This window comes from Streptopelia decaocto (genome assembly GCF_964273445.1).
Source record: "Streptopelia decaocto genome assembly, chromosome: 7".
In the NCBI taxonomy this organism is placed as follows: Eukaryota; Metazoa; Chordata; class Aves; order Columbiformes; family Columbidae; genus Streptopelia; species Streptopelia decaocto.
In genome coordinates this window covers 19,009,854-19,027,590 of record NC_138661.1, presented here as the reverse complement: position 1 = coordinate 19,027,590, position 17,737 = coordinate 19,009,854, and the positions used below count along the sequence as shown (strand labels likewise).

Below are 17,737 nucleotides of genomic sequence, written 5' to 3'. Positions count from 1 at the left end.
TTACAACTATCAAAGTAATGTCCATGCAAGCTGGTTTCAAAGCCTGACTCAAATTGCTTGTGGGTTGGACTCCAGACAAACAAGCCAAAGGACAGCACAAGAGGTAGGAGCAAGCAGGGGATGGTTACGTTAAACGATGTCAGACAGTCCTGATTTATGTTTCAACTAATAGTTTACAACTCAAAAAAAAAAAAGACGACCCTCTCCCTTATTTTATCTACTGGATATTAAATAAACTCTGATGAGTTGCCTAAGTATCCTCTCCATTTTTCCATTAAAACGACACTTCCAATAACACGGGGGAGACACGGGCTTCCTGGAGTACTTTGCCTCCTCTCAAGGACTCTTTGCCAGCTCTGGCCTTCCAGTGTGAGAGATGTTACACCTGGAAGTAGCGCAGCTTCCATTTACGACTCTTTCCAACAGAAAGAGCAACTAAGCATAAAAACCAGGTCCAGTCACATTTCTGATTGTGATCACTTTATGAATAATCTTAAAAGCAATACAATCTTAAGTCACTAGCTGCCAACAAAATATTATGACATGTTTAAAAACAAACAACAGAAAAAAATATCTAGTTTTGCTCTAGAAATTGTCATTTTACCCTTTGGTTTTTTTTTGGCACTCAGTGCCGTGGGAATTGTTGCAGCATGTTATCTTTAAAAAGTATGAGTGTTTCTTTCTACACTGACCTTACAACAGAGAATACAATGCTTGCAAGTCTGTTAAAGAAGGGACAGACCCTATGCAGTGCTTAATTCCTGCTGAAAAAGAGGAGAGAAGGATTCTTATCACTGAGTAAAGGCATCATCATTGCTACCCGCCCGTTTATCAGCCTTGAACCTCTAGCAGTTAAAAAAAATAAAACAAGCAGACTGTTTAGCACATGATAAACTGCTTTAAAATCTACTCTTGCCATCTTCATGCTATCACTAGAGTGCTTTTGCACACGCACGGCAGCATTGGATTAAAACCTTTTCTTAAACGCACGCACTGAACATAAGTATTTCTAAAGAGTAATGGCACAGTGGTGAGTCCAGAGCATTACTGCTCTCCCGCTTAAAAAAAATGGGAAAGTGCTTCAGGTTTCAGAGAATGGACCTCATGTCTGGTTTTGTTATAGAAGAAACTGTAGAGAACTATCCATTTCTGAAAGGTAAGGCCGAAAGGTGGAAAATACAGGAGTGGTATATAATTTCAGAGTTCCTATTCATCTCAATGTTCTTGTCTGTAGAGCCTGCTAAAATAAGAAACAAGCTTTTGTGAATGGATGACAGGACAATGCTAGAAGGTAGCAAAGAAACCAGTCATTCCAAATGTTCTTATTGACAGTATTTTCGAAGAAATCTATATAATACAAGGCCCAGTTATTAGCAGAGACAGACTCTTGCCAACCTCTTTTGCTCAACAAAATTATTTTCCCCTAGATTTTTGAGTAGCTTTATGATCCATAAATTATATACAGAAGCCAGAAGGAGTACACAAAGCTCCTTCAATTATTAATAACTAAATGCAATGTCATTCATGATTGTGCAGCAAGCCAGCTGCATTTACTCTGTGATGGTTTGCCACTGCAGGGGTTGTCATCAGAGGATGCCAAATGCTTAAAAGAAGAAATCATCCATACTAAACTAGTTGTAAGGTGAATTGAGAACCAACTCCTTAAGAGCAGTCATTACAAGGAAGCATGTGATGCATTTTAAGTGACAGATTCTTCATTTTTAGGGTAAATTTACATTTAAAGAGGTTAAAAATTATCATAAATTAGCATAAAATTAAAGTTACTTGATTTTACTAGGCAGCTAATAGTCAGAGCAATGTGGCTCAATAAAAATCACATGCTCTAATTTTCCATTAAAAAATAGCAATAAATTCTTGCTGCAAGGAAACAAACACAGGACAGAATAGGTGGGAACTCAAATGGGATTCCTAGTGACTCAGTTATTAGCAAATGAGGCTTCTAACAGATGGGATTTAAGTCAAGATGCCCATTTTTGTGTTATTAGATCCACTATCAGTTAGTTTGTACTGAGAAACTATCAATAAAAGGATAGTTCCATGGAGCAGAGAAACCATGTGCCAAAAAGACATCCCTCATTCTCCCCGCTCTTGACTCTCTAGTTCTTGCTTTTACATAAAGGGGCTGTAATTTGGATTCAAAAGCTCTGCCCATGGGACCTACTCCAGCTCCCAATCCTTTCAAAAATGCAAAAAATGGAATGAGAGGCCTGGGGGTCACAGAAGCAACGTCCTGGGGGAAGGTGCACTACTGCGGGGTTAGCATCCCACAGGGCCAGACTGCCAAGAGGGAGGATGACAATGGAAAACAGAAGACCACAGAAAGGTGAGAAAAAAGAAATCACTTTCAAAAAATGAGAGGAAACACCAATACAGTTCAGAAGAAAAGCACCTATGGTGGAACTGGTCAGGAAATGAATAGCATTTGCATCTCAGAAAAATCTTTGGTGTTCACTTACATTTTGAAAGATTTCCAACCAGTTCTGCTTGGGGAAATAAAAAAGGAAGAGAAAGCAGGTCAAGGAGACAATTAGCAAAGAGTATCCACAGAAATGAGAATGAGTTATACAGGCAGAGTGTTTTAGGATATTCACAAGATTAAAAGTCACACTGAAAGTAAATGAATCTGATTCGTATCTTGATACACAATAGCTCAAACATAAGACATGAAGAAATAATTGATATTAGTAGATTAATTAAAGTTGAATAAACTAACATTACACCATTCATACTCTGCCTGTGCTGCTGTGACATTCTAAAGCTTTATATTGCTCTTATACAGTCACAGAGTCACTAAGAAATGAATTTGTGATCTACTTAGTTCCATCTAGATAACCAGTGGACAGAACTCCCCAGGGTCTCAGGGGACAGATTCTGGCCAGCTGAATCTATTTCTGCTTACAGTTCTGGTTGTAACTCTATAACTGTGTTACTGAAACAATAACAGATTTTTAAAACCAACATTTGCTCTGATGTTTGGATGATTTTTAAATTATAGAGGGAAAGAAAAGATATTTAAGAATTCTGTGCTTACCATAACAGTGAGGTGAAATTTATTACAAGTAATACCTTATTTTTTCCCCATTTCTTTGTTTAGAACTTTCAAATTTTCCAGAAACTGATGTATTTTCATATGTTTTAAAGCAGAGGCTTGCCCTTCAAGGAAGTCCATGGGAGCCTCTAAAGCTTTTCATCCTACTAACATGGACCATTTTATTTGCTTGAGGGATCTTAACCATAGTTATACAGATAAAAGTACCATGCACAGATTCTTAAAGTATATTAATTTGGTTGTAGCACAATGATACAACCTTCAAGCACTGTGGAGTAAGTTTGGACCTTTGAAAACCTGACTCCATACCCAGTGGTAATGGACAGGAGTTCTGCCACTAATGTCATCTGGAGCCAGATGTGACTCAGAGCAGCTGGATCTCAAACCAGTAGGGAAATAATGTCCTTTGCACAGCGTTGGTGCCTCTGCCTTTCAAAGGGGTCTTCCTCAGGATAAGACAAAAGTCTCAGTCATTTTACCAGGGGTGGATGTATCTTCCTTAAATTTCTCTACTAGCTCTTTTAAAAAAAAGGTAATCACACTTCTGTTTGCAAAATGGCAACATGTTTTGCTGAAAAATACTTACTGTATTCCACACCAGAGACAGGTATATTTCTTTGACGAACAGAGCAAACCTACGTGGAGTCTAAATATCACCATATCTATTTCTCATCCTTCTGGATGAGAGATATTGTATACCCACAGGTGACAGTTTTTGTATGTAATTAGAAACACCCACTTAAAAGATGCAAAGAAAGCAGTGCAGGTAAGATGGGTACATGCTAAAAAAACCCTGAACACTCTTCTTTGATTGTATAGTTAACATAATTTCAAAGGGAAATTCAGGACAGTAAGAACTTTTAGCTACAGGTAGTTGAACTGTTACTTAAAACTACTACGTACCAGCAGACAGGAGGGTAAGCAAGCATATGAAAGTAAGTGGTGTGTGATGAGATTCTAACAGGGTTATTGAGTTAAAAGTCAACAACAAGTCAGTTACACTATTGACAGAAGCTCTTACAAGGGTATTTCACAGCAGAATTGTATGCAAAGGATCACAGTAAATGCGAGTCATGAACCGCCAGCAGAAAGAGCACTTTGTCAGTATCAACAGCAGATGCGAAGTTAAGACAAATGCAGCTCTCTGCATTTTGCAAAACAGAATAATGAAGACAGCCAGTGTTTCTGTCCTTTAGTCACTAAAGGATTCCTTCAGCTGTCACGGTTAACTCACGCAAAGCAACAAGGATGATTTGGGGTTTGTTAAGCTGATCATGTCAGTAATAAGCAAGAACATTAAGAATATAAAATTAAGAATTTATAAAAGGAAGTACCTACCAGTTCCTTTACCTAAGCAAAATTAATAATTCACAGATAATTTAAGTGTGTGATTTTACTTATGCTTTGGTATCTACACCGCACGTTACTTATGCTTGTTTTATTTAATCGCTGCCTGAATGGCTGCTTCAAGGGAGGAAAAATTAAGCAAAAATAAAGCCAGCATGAGAGATAAAGTCACGATAATGAATGCTAGGCCTGAGGAATAATCTAGTAATTGCCCTATAAAGTGAAAATAATAATAAATAACTATATTCCATCTTTGAACAAAGCTAGGCACAAAACTCATTCTTTTCACACCCCAGTGAACAGGAACTGCACAAGGAACTGTGCCACTAATAGAAGAAGAACATATTTTAAAATTTACTCATGATGAAGTGGGCGAAGGTTTGTTAACATCACATTTTGGGGTGTTTTGTTGTTTGTTTGTGGGTTTCTTTTGTGTATTGCTTTTTTTGTGTGTGTGTCTTCCCCCCCAATAAAGGAGGATCAGCAGCTCTGTCCATGCAGATGTGCTTGCTTTCTTTCAGAAGAGGGAACATTTTGTCTTGGAAGCTTGAGTGGAAAACTATTTTTACTTCATGAAATTCCCCAGGAAGCTTGTGTTTGCAATTTATAGATAATTGTGAAATTCCTGAGAAGCTACAAATGCTTGGTGAGAAATGAGAATTGAAAGAAAAGGGGACAAAACCCAAATAATTTCCCATTCATTTTTATTTTTAATGTGCAATACTTAAAAAAAAAAAAACCAAACCAAAACACATAAATAATTTCTAACAAACACTACCAAACATAATTTGACCTATTACCAAGGCATAAGAGATATATGAAGAAGTTTTGCCCAAGTTTTCAACTAGCCTGAAACAATAGCTTGGATTCATTCTGGGGAAATATGGGTTAAAAAAGGCAGTTCAGCAATGGAGTCCATGTTACCCTTCAACCTGACATTTCTGGCACATCGACAAAGAGAATGGCAAATCCAGCCAAAGCACCTTCACTGGGACCGGCTCTGCTTAGCTCTTCCCAAATCCCAAAGGTTTTAGCTGCTCCTTAAGGTTGCCCACCAAGGTGGCTGCCAACTCTTCTGTTTGCCACACAGCTGGTGAGATTCTCTGTGGAGTACAACTCCACCAGCCTCACCTCAGAGGATCTGCCCACGCCAGGCAGGTGAGGCTTTGGCTCAGTAGGTGTCCTGCACCGTGGCAGGACGTGGACATAGACACAAACCATTCACCACTGTGGATAACCGAGGAAACAAAACATCATAAACATCATGGTGGAGGCTGTCTGCTGAATGCAGCAAAATTGTAGTTCCAACAGCACTAATATTATATCAGCTTCCAAGCTCATGCTCTTCCAAAGGGCTGGTGAAACTGGTAACACCTTACTCATGTGGAAAGCGATTATCTACGATAGAGCTTCTTGCACCTTGCCAAGATACACATTGGCAGATGCACTGATCACTTTCTTAGAGACTCTGCCTACTAAAGCAGACACAGAAGTTCTCATAAGTAAACATTTCAAAGTTGTTTTCCAATGGAGGTACATAGTAAGAGCAAGAGCTCGCCTTCAAAGCACAGCCAACTCCTTGCTGCTTGTAGGTACTACAGGCTTTGCCTGCTGTCGTTTACTACCTTTGTTACTCACTCTTTCCTTTTCTACATATCCAGACTATCATTGCATTTGCTTTTAGATTCTCTCAGAGAACTGTATGGGGATACGGTCTGCCAAAAATATGTATGATGGATCTCATGTTAGAGACATGCTACACGCTGTGCAGCTTTGAAGCGTTATTTTCTCCTGCTGTCTTCGGGTGGGTCTCAGACTTGTCAGCCACAACATGGAAAATATGGATGGTAAACAAGCTAAAAGTGGTGTGAATAAAGTAAATAAAGAGCTACTGTCAAAACACATCCAATTATGCTCTGCTGTGGAGACTTAACACCAGAGGATGATTTGCAAAGTAAAAATAGTGTGGGATGCCTTTTCCATTTGTAGATTAGTTTGCAATGAAAGGCCTATTTGCACAATTTAAGCCAAATGCACTACAACATAATGATGCTTTCCTCAATTGCTATTCTTTATTCATGGAAAGTAGTGGATTTGTTGTGTTTGTTAAATACTTTTCCGTAGGGTTTTTAAATCCAAACTGTTTTTAAATCCAATTGTGCTTTATTTTATATCTAAAAAATAAAGTTATTATATGGGAACAGCAACACATCAATACCTTGTTCAGGAACAAAACATGATAATACATCCATTCACACTGCTGAAGAACAGCACAGTAAACTTTCCAACTGATGGCAGCTAACACATCAGAAATCACAGATTTCAGCAGCTTACTCCAATGTTATGGTTTTAGTCTCCGTTCTGAATAACAGATTAGTCAAAACACCCCACCTAATTACAACCGCAAATTTAACCCAAGACCAAACTTTTTGTCACTCTGTTTTGACACTAATGGCAGCCTGCACAACCGGCCAACACACTGCAGTTATTCACACAGCTGAGCAGACAACAAAATTGGAGACCACTAAGATATTAAGGAAAAAAACACTAAATGAAAGAAACATCTCAGACAGCAAGGAAGTGGTAATAGAAGACCAGCACTTCACAGAAGAACCTGTAACTCCTACATACGGTAACTGAAGAAAATCAGTTAAGAGGTTTAACTTATTATGCAAGGATCCACTATCAAGAAAAAAACGAATTATAAAAACCACCTTTTTTAGGTGGTTTTAGCCTTTTCACTTAGAGCACCAAAGGAACTCCTCTCAAGAAAATACACATTTGAGTAAAAACTTCTTGGAAAGAAGCTGTTTGGATCCTCAATATATAGGCAGAGGCACATAATTTCCACAGACAACTGGAATGGGAGATTGCACCACCTCTGTGGGGGCCCAGCAGACCTCCCCCTAGTGAAAGCTGGAAGGGGAAATCAATCTTCTTGAAGCTGAACAGGTCTAAAATCATCCCCTGCCAGCCTGCCTGGAGCACCTCCCTCCATGCAGGAAAGCTGGGTCCGTGTGAGCAGTCCTCCTACTCCCAGCTGCAACAGAAGGAGGCTGCACGGATGCTGTGGTGAATTGCCCCTGCTGCACATGATAAGCAGAAGCTGCAGCTCAACACAACAAGTCCTATTTAGCCTATTTATCCTTGTGTATCTGAGGAAAGGGATAAGCACCAAGAAACAGGGTGTCATTTTTATAGTAACTGATAGCAAAGCATTCCGTTTTGAGAGGACCAGGTGACGTTCTAGGAGGTGCCGTGCATCCAGACTGACCTTCTTCCTGAAGAAATTCTGGATCTTAATATCCCCAAGAGAAACAAGACAAAACTGCCTGCTGGACTTGGGCTGCTGCAGAGTCCTCTAAGTTCTCGAAAGCTTCCAGTTTCCACCCCCTTTTCAAAAATTGGAAAAAGGGGATATTGCAGGAGCCCTTAAATATCAGCAGACATCATGTAGACCAGGAATATATTCATAGCAAGCTATTTCTAATACTGCCTAAGGCTGTAGAAGAGAACAAAAAGAATTAGAAATGTCTGTATTCACTAATTATAAATGCTTTTATCTGAGACAGACAAAAATGAACATAAGCAAGGGAGTGGTAAAATCCCTAATTTCCCAATTCTACATTAGCAGGTAGTTGGTAAAGATCCTATTCTGCTTGCTGTAAAAATACAAGAGAAGTCCTCAGAAAACACACAAAATTTAACTATATACAGCCTTACAGCACAGCCATGTGAGGATGTCTACACAGAAGGAAATTTTCAAGTGGCCTGGAAGGAAAAACAGCTCTATCTCCTTGAGTCAACCCTGATTATGAAACAGGGTCAAAGCACGAAATACAGATGAACCAGCACCAGCGGGACCATGAGTGTGGGAACAATGATTTTTCATTTGTGGACACTGAAATTGTAAGGGACCAGCTGTATCAGCTGAATATTCACAACTCCATGGGGCCTGATGGGATTCATCCCAGAGCACTGAATGAGCTGGTAGATGTTATGGCAGAACCCCTCTTGATCATCTACCAAAGGTCTTGGAGGTCTGGGGAGGTCCCTGCTGACTGGAAGCTGGACAGTGCTTTCCCCATCTACAAAAAGGATATGAGAGAAGAGCCAGAGAACTACAGACCTGTTAGTCTAATCTCAGTTCCTCAGAAATTATGGAGAAGTTTGTACTAAGTGCTACTGAAAGGCATTTAAAGAATAATGCAATCATCAGGCACAGTCAACATGGGTTCACAAAGGGGAAGTCCTGTTTAACTAATTTCATATCCTTCTGTGATAAGGTCACCTGCCTAGGGGATTAAAGGAAGGCGGTTGATGTAGTTTTTCTGGATTTTAATAAGGTTTTTGATTCTGTCCCTCACAGCATCCTTCTGGACAAGATGTACAGCTGTGGGATCAGCAGGTGTGCTGGGTGAAGATCTGGCTGAAGGGCAGAGCTCAAAGGACTCCAGTGAGTAGGACTACACCTGGCTTGTGACTGATCACCAGCAGTGATCCTCAGGGTTCAATTCTAGGGCCAGTTCTGTTAATATATTTATCAATTATCTGGATGCAGGAGTTGAACAAATTAGCAAATTTGCTGATAATACCAAACTGGGAAGTGCTGTTGACTCTCCTGAGAGACAAGAGGACTTGTAAAGGGATCTAGATAGATTGGAGCACTGGGCAATGATTAATGGGATGATGTTTAACACGTCCAAATGCCAGATTCTGCACCTGCAAAGGAGTAATGCCAGGCACAAATATAAATTGGGAGAGGAGTGGCTGGAGAGCGGCCCTGCAGAAAGAGATCTGGGGGTGCTGGTCGGCAGTAGGTCAGTACGAGTCAGCAGTGTGTGCTGTGGCAGCCCAGAGGGTAAATCCCATCCTGGGGTGCAAACACAGGAGAAACCAGCTGGTCAAAAGAGGTGATTATTCCGCTGCGTTCAGCGTTGGTGTGGCCTCACCTTGAGTACTGTGTGCAGTTCTGGGCCCCATGATTTAAGAAGGATGAGATGGGCTTGAACGTATCCAGAGGAGGGCGACACAGCTGGTTACAGGGCTGGAAGGAATGTCCTGTGAGGAACAGCTGAGGACTTTGGGCGTGTCTAGTTTGGAGAAAAGGAGGCTGAAGGGTGACCTCACTGCTCTCTACAGCTTCCTGAGAAGGGGAGGTGGAGAGGGAGGCGCTGAGCTCTTCTCCCTGGGATCCAGTGATAGGATGTGTGGGAATGGTTCAAATTTGCATCAGGGGAGGTTTGGACTGGACATTAAGAAGCACTTCTTTACAGAGATGGTGGTCAAACACTGGAACAGGCATCCCAGAGGGGTGGTCAATGCTCCAAGCCTCTCAGTGTTAAAGAGGCATTTGACAATGCCCTTACCAACATGCTTTAACTTGGTCAACCCTCAACTGGTCTATTCTAACTCAAGAGACAATATTCAGACCACTATGTCCTCCATTTAGCTTGGATACCTCATTAAAATTGTATATAATTAATGATCCAGTAGCCTCACAGCTCTGCAATCCCCACTGGAGCAGAATATAAACCCTGGCTAAAGCCAGAGGCAAAGCTGATGAAGATGATTGACCTCTGCTGCTAGTGAGGCCAGACTGGTAAAGCGAGATGGAGAGGAACTCTGCCCGCTTCTGGAGAATGACCCTCAGGGCTGCATCCCTTCACTGTAGCAAATGTGAAAACCAGCTGAACCAGCTGCCCACCAAAAAATACGGATTTATCCCAATTATTGTCTTCTCCTTTATGTGTTTTAAGCATCAAGAGTATATGAATGCCATAGGTTCTCTCTCCTTCCCTCCCTCCATCTATTACATGGAAATACTGCACTCAAAGGGCTAGACACAGATTCTGGAAAGGGATAAAAAAATAAAGAGCAAATAGGAAAAACAATCCCAAGTAAATAATAACAGAACAAGTAGCTATCAAGATACTTTATGCCACTGCCTTGCAGCCATTTGCTGAGATCAGAGGGTGTAACTGGAACAGCCCAGCAAAGCAGGGTCAGCGTTAATTATGAAACCTCCCCCAGAATACCTGACTGCCTGAGCTGAAACAGTGTTTGCAGATAGTGAGCGTTCTGAAAGAGAAGGGCACTGGCAGCACACTAGACCAAATTAATCTCTGTTGTGACTGACTGAAAATGGGAGCTACACCTGAGGCAAATTGTTTTTCCACCAATAAACCATCACTGCTTTAAGTAAAACAAACCACCAAACCACAGTTCTTATTGCCATCACTAGATGTCTCTTACTGCTCTGCTTTCTGAAAAAGTTGAGTATCTTCAAACAACATCTTACCCTTGAATGTTTCGGTATAACCTTGAAATAGAAACTGTAGCGAAAGAAACCACCTCACAAAGACCTAACGTTAATGACAAAACAATGGCTATATATTTAGGTATCTTTCAGAATTTGCTTAAATATTATTGATATTCTTCTCTCTGGTATTTAATCCAGGAAAAGGTCTTCAGGAAAAGGGAGGGAGGGACAGGAAAAAGCATTTGCACTTAGAAAAACAGGTCACTGTAGGAGGTTCTCACCATAAACTGCCTGCAACTTGCTAGTGAAAATAAAACTGCTTTTTATAAAACAGTGTGCAACAGACAGACACGCCATGACTATTCTGCAAAGAATGACAGTTCAAGAATTTTAGGTGGCAGAGGTTTATTTCATTTAGAACCTCAGAAGTATTAGCAAACAGCAAAGTATCTGTTGAGCAGAGCTCACATATACTTTGACATTCTCTGTAAAATACTGATTTCTTTCATAAAGATCCCGCAATGAGCCACTCTTACCTCACTGCAACAGCCATGCTCCCTATAGGGTTGATTGGCAATGGCCTGGCTCCAGGAAATATTCCTCTACTCAGAACTCGAGCTCCATTTTGTATCACTCCCGGAGGAACTGAAAAAAATACAACACAACAAAAAAAGAACATTTTTTCTATTAAATTAAAAGTTAGGAAAATGAAGGAGCAAAATGTGGCACTTAAGCTTTTCAATTAATTGAGAAAACAGAGAGGCTCGTGCAGTACACCGCTTACCTTGAACACCTCAGCCTCAGCTCTTGTGAATGCTACACTATTTCCAATGCAAAAAATTTAACAGCAATCAATGATAACACAGTGTGTGGAAGCCACTGCCTGACCTAGTTGCTGCAGATCATTCCTTGCACAACCAAATCACTTCTGTTTTGTAATCGCTGTTGTGCTGGGAATGCACGTACTTAGAGTCAAAACCAGATGTAACCATTTCATCCACAAGAAGAAACAATGACCCTTTACAGAGAAGCAGAATATAAGCACTTCACTGCAAGGACACAGGTCATAGCTTTTTATCATCCCAGCTTACTGCCTGAGGAGCAATCTCTTGGCCTCTGTCTCCTGCAAAATAAAATATTAACTACAAATGTGGATTTACCAGGAAGGCAAAGAGGCTAAAAAGGCACTAGCTCCATACCACTAATTAGCCCCTTTCTCCTGCCGCCGGTGACCTGCCACACGGCCTGACAGCAGCCGTGTGGCTCCAGGACACGGCCGGTCACTGACGAGCCTCCATGGTCCCGTGTGGCAGCTGATGCCACCAGCCCCGAGTGGCACAGGTACTGGCCACCACCGACCAGAGATTTCACGGGGGCCTTTTCTTATAAAAAACTGCAGCTCCAGGCAACAAGATTTTAACCTACAACTGAGTACTTCTTTTCTACGCAGGCATGTTTCTGTGCGGTGCTTGGTGAATGGAACATCGGAGGAAGCGCTGCCAAGGCACCACCAAAGCAAGAGTCTGTCCTTAGCGGGTCCTCAGTATTTTTCTCCTCCGCTGTGGGATGCAGGGCTACCGAACACAGTTCTTACCCCAGGCCCTTACTGGGGATTTACGCATAACGCCATTTGTTTGCACAGCTCTTACATCCCTTCAGGTTGGAACAGTAACCTCCAACAGCCCCAGTTCAAACTTTAACACCCACAGCTAGCCAGCTTGCTCAGTTTTTCTTTACTGTACGTCATCATTCACACTGTAACTTCCCCTGATAGGGAATGTCCAAAAAGAGGATGATCATTACTCTGGATGTATTATTTTTAAACATACAGATTTTGTATAAATAAATATAAGATAAATGTAAACCATATCACTTTATATACACCTACAAAATTTTATTTTTAAACAAATCACAGGGAGACTAGAAAAATCATTCAGCCTAAGAATCAACACATACACTTTAAATGCCCAACTGCAAACACACCTGAAAATATTAGTGTATTCTGAGGCAAAGAAATGTAGGCTCAGAAGTACATTACTACTAAGCTGCTGAGGTACATTTCAACTTCCTATCAACACCAAGCCAGATCCACACCTCCCTCCCTGCTATCCTGATGCTCACCTTCCGTGACTCCAGACCACACAGATTAGTTCTGGGAAAATAATCTTCTTGCTCCTGCTGGTGCGAGCACATCACCCTCCTAATCAAATCCTGTCACTGCCTTATACCCACCTGTGCTTTTGAGCACCTCTGCAGAATGGGTCATTTGTATTTAGGTGCTTAAGTACAGCCTCACATGGCTAAAATTACAGAACCTACTTTACAACAACTAGGGTCAGCTTTCAATGACCAAAATAATTTTAAAATTGCTTTTTGCTATTTATACTTCACTACTTCATGCACTTTTTCCTCCAGCACTAGATTATGAGAAATTGATCAAATCTGTTTCACTCGGGGGACACTATCATGCTTCCAATGCTCCGATGTCTGGGTTTGTAGATATCGTAGAGGAATGTCATCTTGCTAAAAAACTCCCAAATCTGAATTTCTTATTATGTTTGTTTCAACAGCATGACCTTAAGATGGCCAAAATGCCAGTGTCATAAAAGAAAAGCAGTCTGCTCAAGGATATGGCTAACCTAAAATGCACAGATAACAGGTCCGTCCAAAGCAACAGATAAACCTGCTAAATATCGAAAGATTGATAAAAAGACATAATGGGCACAGTTTTTCCAACAGACTTTCAAGAGGGACAGCTTTTGTACTGCCCTACACAGTATGGTTTCTCTACATTTACAAAGTCCCTTTAAAAGAAATGAAACAGGAGTTTTGACCAAGAAACATCTGTGAATTTTCTCTTTGCTCTGATACAAACCATATATTGAAATGAAACATTTATGCATACACACAGAGCCACGTGTCAGTTATGGATTTTGTCTAAATATATATACAAGTAAAACTTCAAAGCAAATACAGTGACAGTTCTACCGCAGAAAGAGAGCAACAGGCTCCTCGATGCCCAAACTCTTCTTTCCATGGTTACCTCATTATCCTGGTCTGTCAGCAGAACCGGCTGATGTTTATTTTATCCCTTCTCCAATCCTACCCTCTCTTTTTGCCTTATTGACAACTCCCATTGCTTCCTTAAAAGATCCTGTTCACTTCCCCATCACTTCTCTAAAACTATTGTCTCAGGTCTTTCCTTCTTTACCTTCTCTGAGTTTCCTTTTTTCCTGCACTCCTATATACAAAAAACCAAACTGCCAAGACTTATAGCCTATAGTTTCTATATATTGACATCCCCGCTCGAACTCATCCTCTATCTTCCTGGGCCCTTTGCGGGTTTGGAAGTCACGGTGTGCTTTTCAGGAACACTCCCTTTGAAAGATTCACATTTGAAGACATCCCCACCTCAACACACAAACACACGCACTCTGCATTTTCCCTTCAGGAATTAACAACTGTTTAAAAAAAGAAGGAAAAAGTAGAAGTTTGCTGTCCTCCGAAAACATCCCCAGAGAGACAACTTGGTGCCTACTCCTGCCCACGAAATTCGTTTCAATTACATCTGGTCTGCTCAGCGTGCTGCCATTCTTTGAAAGGCTTCAACAGGACTATACGTGTCAGAAGCGGCCTTGACTATGATTCTGACTTTTCTCTGAAGTACATCACAGCTCTGTATATTGACACCACCACTCAGAATTCAATAACTAGTTCAGTTTGCAACAACAGTGTTATTGCTACTGATTTTCACTTGTGTTCCCCAAAACTCTTTGAATTACAATGCAGCAATACCACCACATCACTAGTTAAGTTATGCAGACAGACAACAGAAAGATTGTACGCAAGGCAAAGGCATCAACAGGAGGACACTAGACAATGCAGTGTATCCTTTCAGTAAACATCTACAACCACAATGAAAAAACAAAACAAACCACCACAACTTGTTGTTAAATTAGTTTCTATAGCATTCTAAACTTAAAAGCAGGATCAAAAGAATTCTGTGGTATAAGGTATTAATGTCTAGTTATCCATATAACCAATGTGCCACTGTGAGACTGATTTCTATTGCTCACGCATCTCTACTTATAGCCATTAAGGTATCAATATCCATACTTCCCAAACTGACAGCAATTACTTTCTTTAAAAAGTCTATGTATATAAACTGCTAAGACATTGTCCCTGGTACCCAGATGCTTTCCCTGCTTTTGTCCAGGCTGTGTGAAGATGGCTACTTATTATCCAAGGAATTATTTCCACATGTTGGTACTTCTGAAAGGTTGTGGATTATTTACTGGAAAATATGTGGTGCTTTTATTCCAAAGATACATTTATGTCTGACAAGCTTTAATTACGTTTCAAAACCATACTTCGAGGTGAGGTATTTATATTTTAGATTGAAGATTCAAGGTGTGGAGGCAAGATAATTTACTCTCAGCCATATCATCAATCAGTGCCAGTCTGGACTAACACCTTACAGTCCAGACTCCTCTTTTCTAATGCTTCTTTAACCAACAGTACAGACAGGTTACATGGTTCCCAATTCCTAGGCAGAAGTGTGAAATGTAATTTACACCTTTTCTGTGCAAGTGTCGAGAGATGCTTACGTCTGAGAAACTCAGCTCAAGAAAACAATGCAAAAAGATCTGTGCATCTCTTTAATAAAGGTCTCCTCTTTCACAAAATGTTCCTAGCGAAACACAAAGAGTCTGAAACAACAAAATCATTATTCACCTTTCAGCTTTCATCACTGCTATGTTTTCCAGGAGGCACTGGATCTCATCCTGCTCCCAGGAAGCTCAAACCCAGGAAATACTTCCAATGGGACAGAGTTAAACTGTGTACAAAGAACCTGCCCCTAACCTGCTGCTTGGACGGGGAACGATTTTTGCATCTGATGTTGCTCTGGTGGAACTCCACAACCTAAGTAGGATCTGCCAGCATTTCAAGTCTCCACTGACTAACTGTGGAGAGAAACAATGCACCCAATGTCAAAAATCAAAACTGCATCTCTGAAATTCTCTAAGGGGGAGAAGAATCTGTATTTTGTAGCAAACTTTCACATTACTGTTTAACAGACAATAAAGTGAATGCCATATAGGAGAACATACCATAACCTGAATCTATCCAAACACTATGTTCAGATAGTGTTCGAAAGTTCCAATAGATGCCCTCGAAACTCCTGTGTTGTTTTGCAGCCCGTACTCAGCCTCTGGAGGTAGAACGCAGAAGGCCACACCATCACTCCACAGCCAGTGCAGGACTGTTCTAGTTCAGAGCATACTCTTGTGTGCACATTACCTAAGTAGAATATCCCAAACTAGGGACTTCTTCCATTACATCCCTTGACAGATTGTATCCATTATCTCTTACTTGCAAGTGCCTGTGCAAGTGAAGAAAACTTCCCCCATCCAGCTGAGCTAACAACCTCATCCAAGACCTTCACAGCAACCAAAACCATGTCAGACTGAGCCCTTCCCTGAAGATTTGTCTAACAACGCACAATATAGCAATTTGGCAAAGCTGAAATGAAAAAGAAGGAAGAAATACTTAATGGATAGAGTCATCAGACACCCTGGCACCCCAACAGCTCACTAAATAAGGAGACTAACTTCTTGGTTAAATGTTGTCACATGGAAGTTAAATGCAGTATCAGCACTGAGAGTGATTTGTTGTAAATCAAAGAAATTAGAAAGAAAGGGATAACAAACATGTTCTTTATGGCATCTGGGAAACAAGCATACACTTCATTACATTATCTAGCTCGAGGTAGCCAATAATAAGACTACTGAGGAAAACTGAATAGTATTTATTGAAAATGAACTCAAAAAAAGTGGAATATTAGAGTAGAAAGGTATCCTGTAGGGACGGCCTGGTTCTCTGCCTCTTCTGTCATCATCTCGCACATGCATTTATCTCAGGGCTCTCTTCCATCACCCATCTCTTGTAGCACAGAAGAAATCATTATAGACAAGAGATACAGAGTTTCTGCTACTATCTGTCAGCTTCAGCTTCTTTCTGCCAGTCTCTCTTCCAGGACAGTGTTTAGCTGAATACTTTATCTCAGGCTACAAGAACTGAAAAGAGGAAATCACTAATGATGTATAATTGATGGGACACCACAAGTTGCCAAAAGCAAATGTTATCTGCCAAATGTGTAACTTTATTCACTTCAACTCTCTTATCCCAGGCACGAGTTTGATGCCATCTGCCTAACCTCTTCTATTTTACTGCTCAAGGACAATTTTACAGCTCTTAAATTCCACAGTCTGTAGTCCTAACAAACTGTGAGTCAAGGATGCATCCAACAAATCATTTACTCTAAACAAAAATTTGAGGCATGGGAAGAGAAGTGTATCCTGATAATCCTATCACACTCATACCTTGTCTAAGGACATTTAATAAAAATAATTCAATCTTCTGAATTATTTTTTTTTTGTGTAAGCAGAAAACCACAGCTAGCAATTCTTCACTTTGGTGATGCTGGAGCTGCCCAACAACAAACTCAACCATCCTGCTAAATTAAAGTATGAGGACTACGGAGAAAGAAATAGAAAGTATTTCATAAAAATAAGTTTTCTTTCAAAGTCTGTTTGTGTACTTTAATGATTTAATACTGAAACACTGAAGTGAAAAATAAAAATAAAAATCCTCTTTAATAGAAGTTGAGGATGCCAATCCCCCCCAAATCCCAGCAACTGGAATGGAAAGTTTCAACCTTATGAAAATGTCTTTTCCCTGTTTTCACTTTGATACAGAATTGTCAGCAAAAATAGCTTTGTGAAACTTTTTACTGTCAATGATTTATCATTTCTGATATAAAAAGTTAAGCTGGAAACTGTCTAATAAGTTATAAGTGACTTGTTCACAAGCAGTACAAACAGAACGCTACAGTTATCAAGTTTCATATACAACAAAAATGTCCCAAGAAAACAGCATGCTCTATTTGATTCTATTTGAATGATTTCTGTCTGTTGTGAAGGCAATTTTCTATCATTTTTTTTGACTTGATTCCACTTGCATTACCTTAAAAAGAAATTTCATTGGAGTACAATTTT

The 17,737-nt window shown here is 40.3% G+C and overlaps 1 protein-coding gene across 5 annotated transcripts in view; it reads right to left on the bottom strand.

The window, feature by feature from the left end:
* The window catches only part of FOXN3 (forkhead box N3), a 215,121-nt gene that overhangs the window by 7,456 nt on the left and 189,928 nt on the right, over nucleotides 1–17,737 (bottom strand). For all 5 annotated transcript variants that reach the window (XM_082059171.1, XM_082059170.1, XM_082059173.1 and 2 more), the window contains one exon: nucleotides 11,216–11,324. In XM_082059171.1, the coding sequence (XP_081915297.1) occupies nucleotides 11,216–11,324 (109 nt within the window). The remainder of the gene's footprint in view (nucleotides 1–11,215; nucleotides 11,325–17,737) is intronic.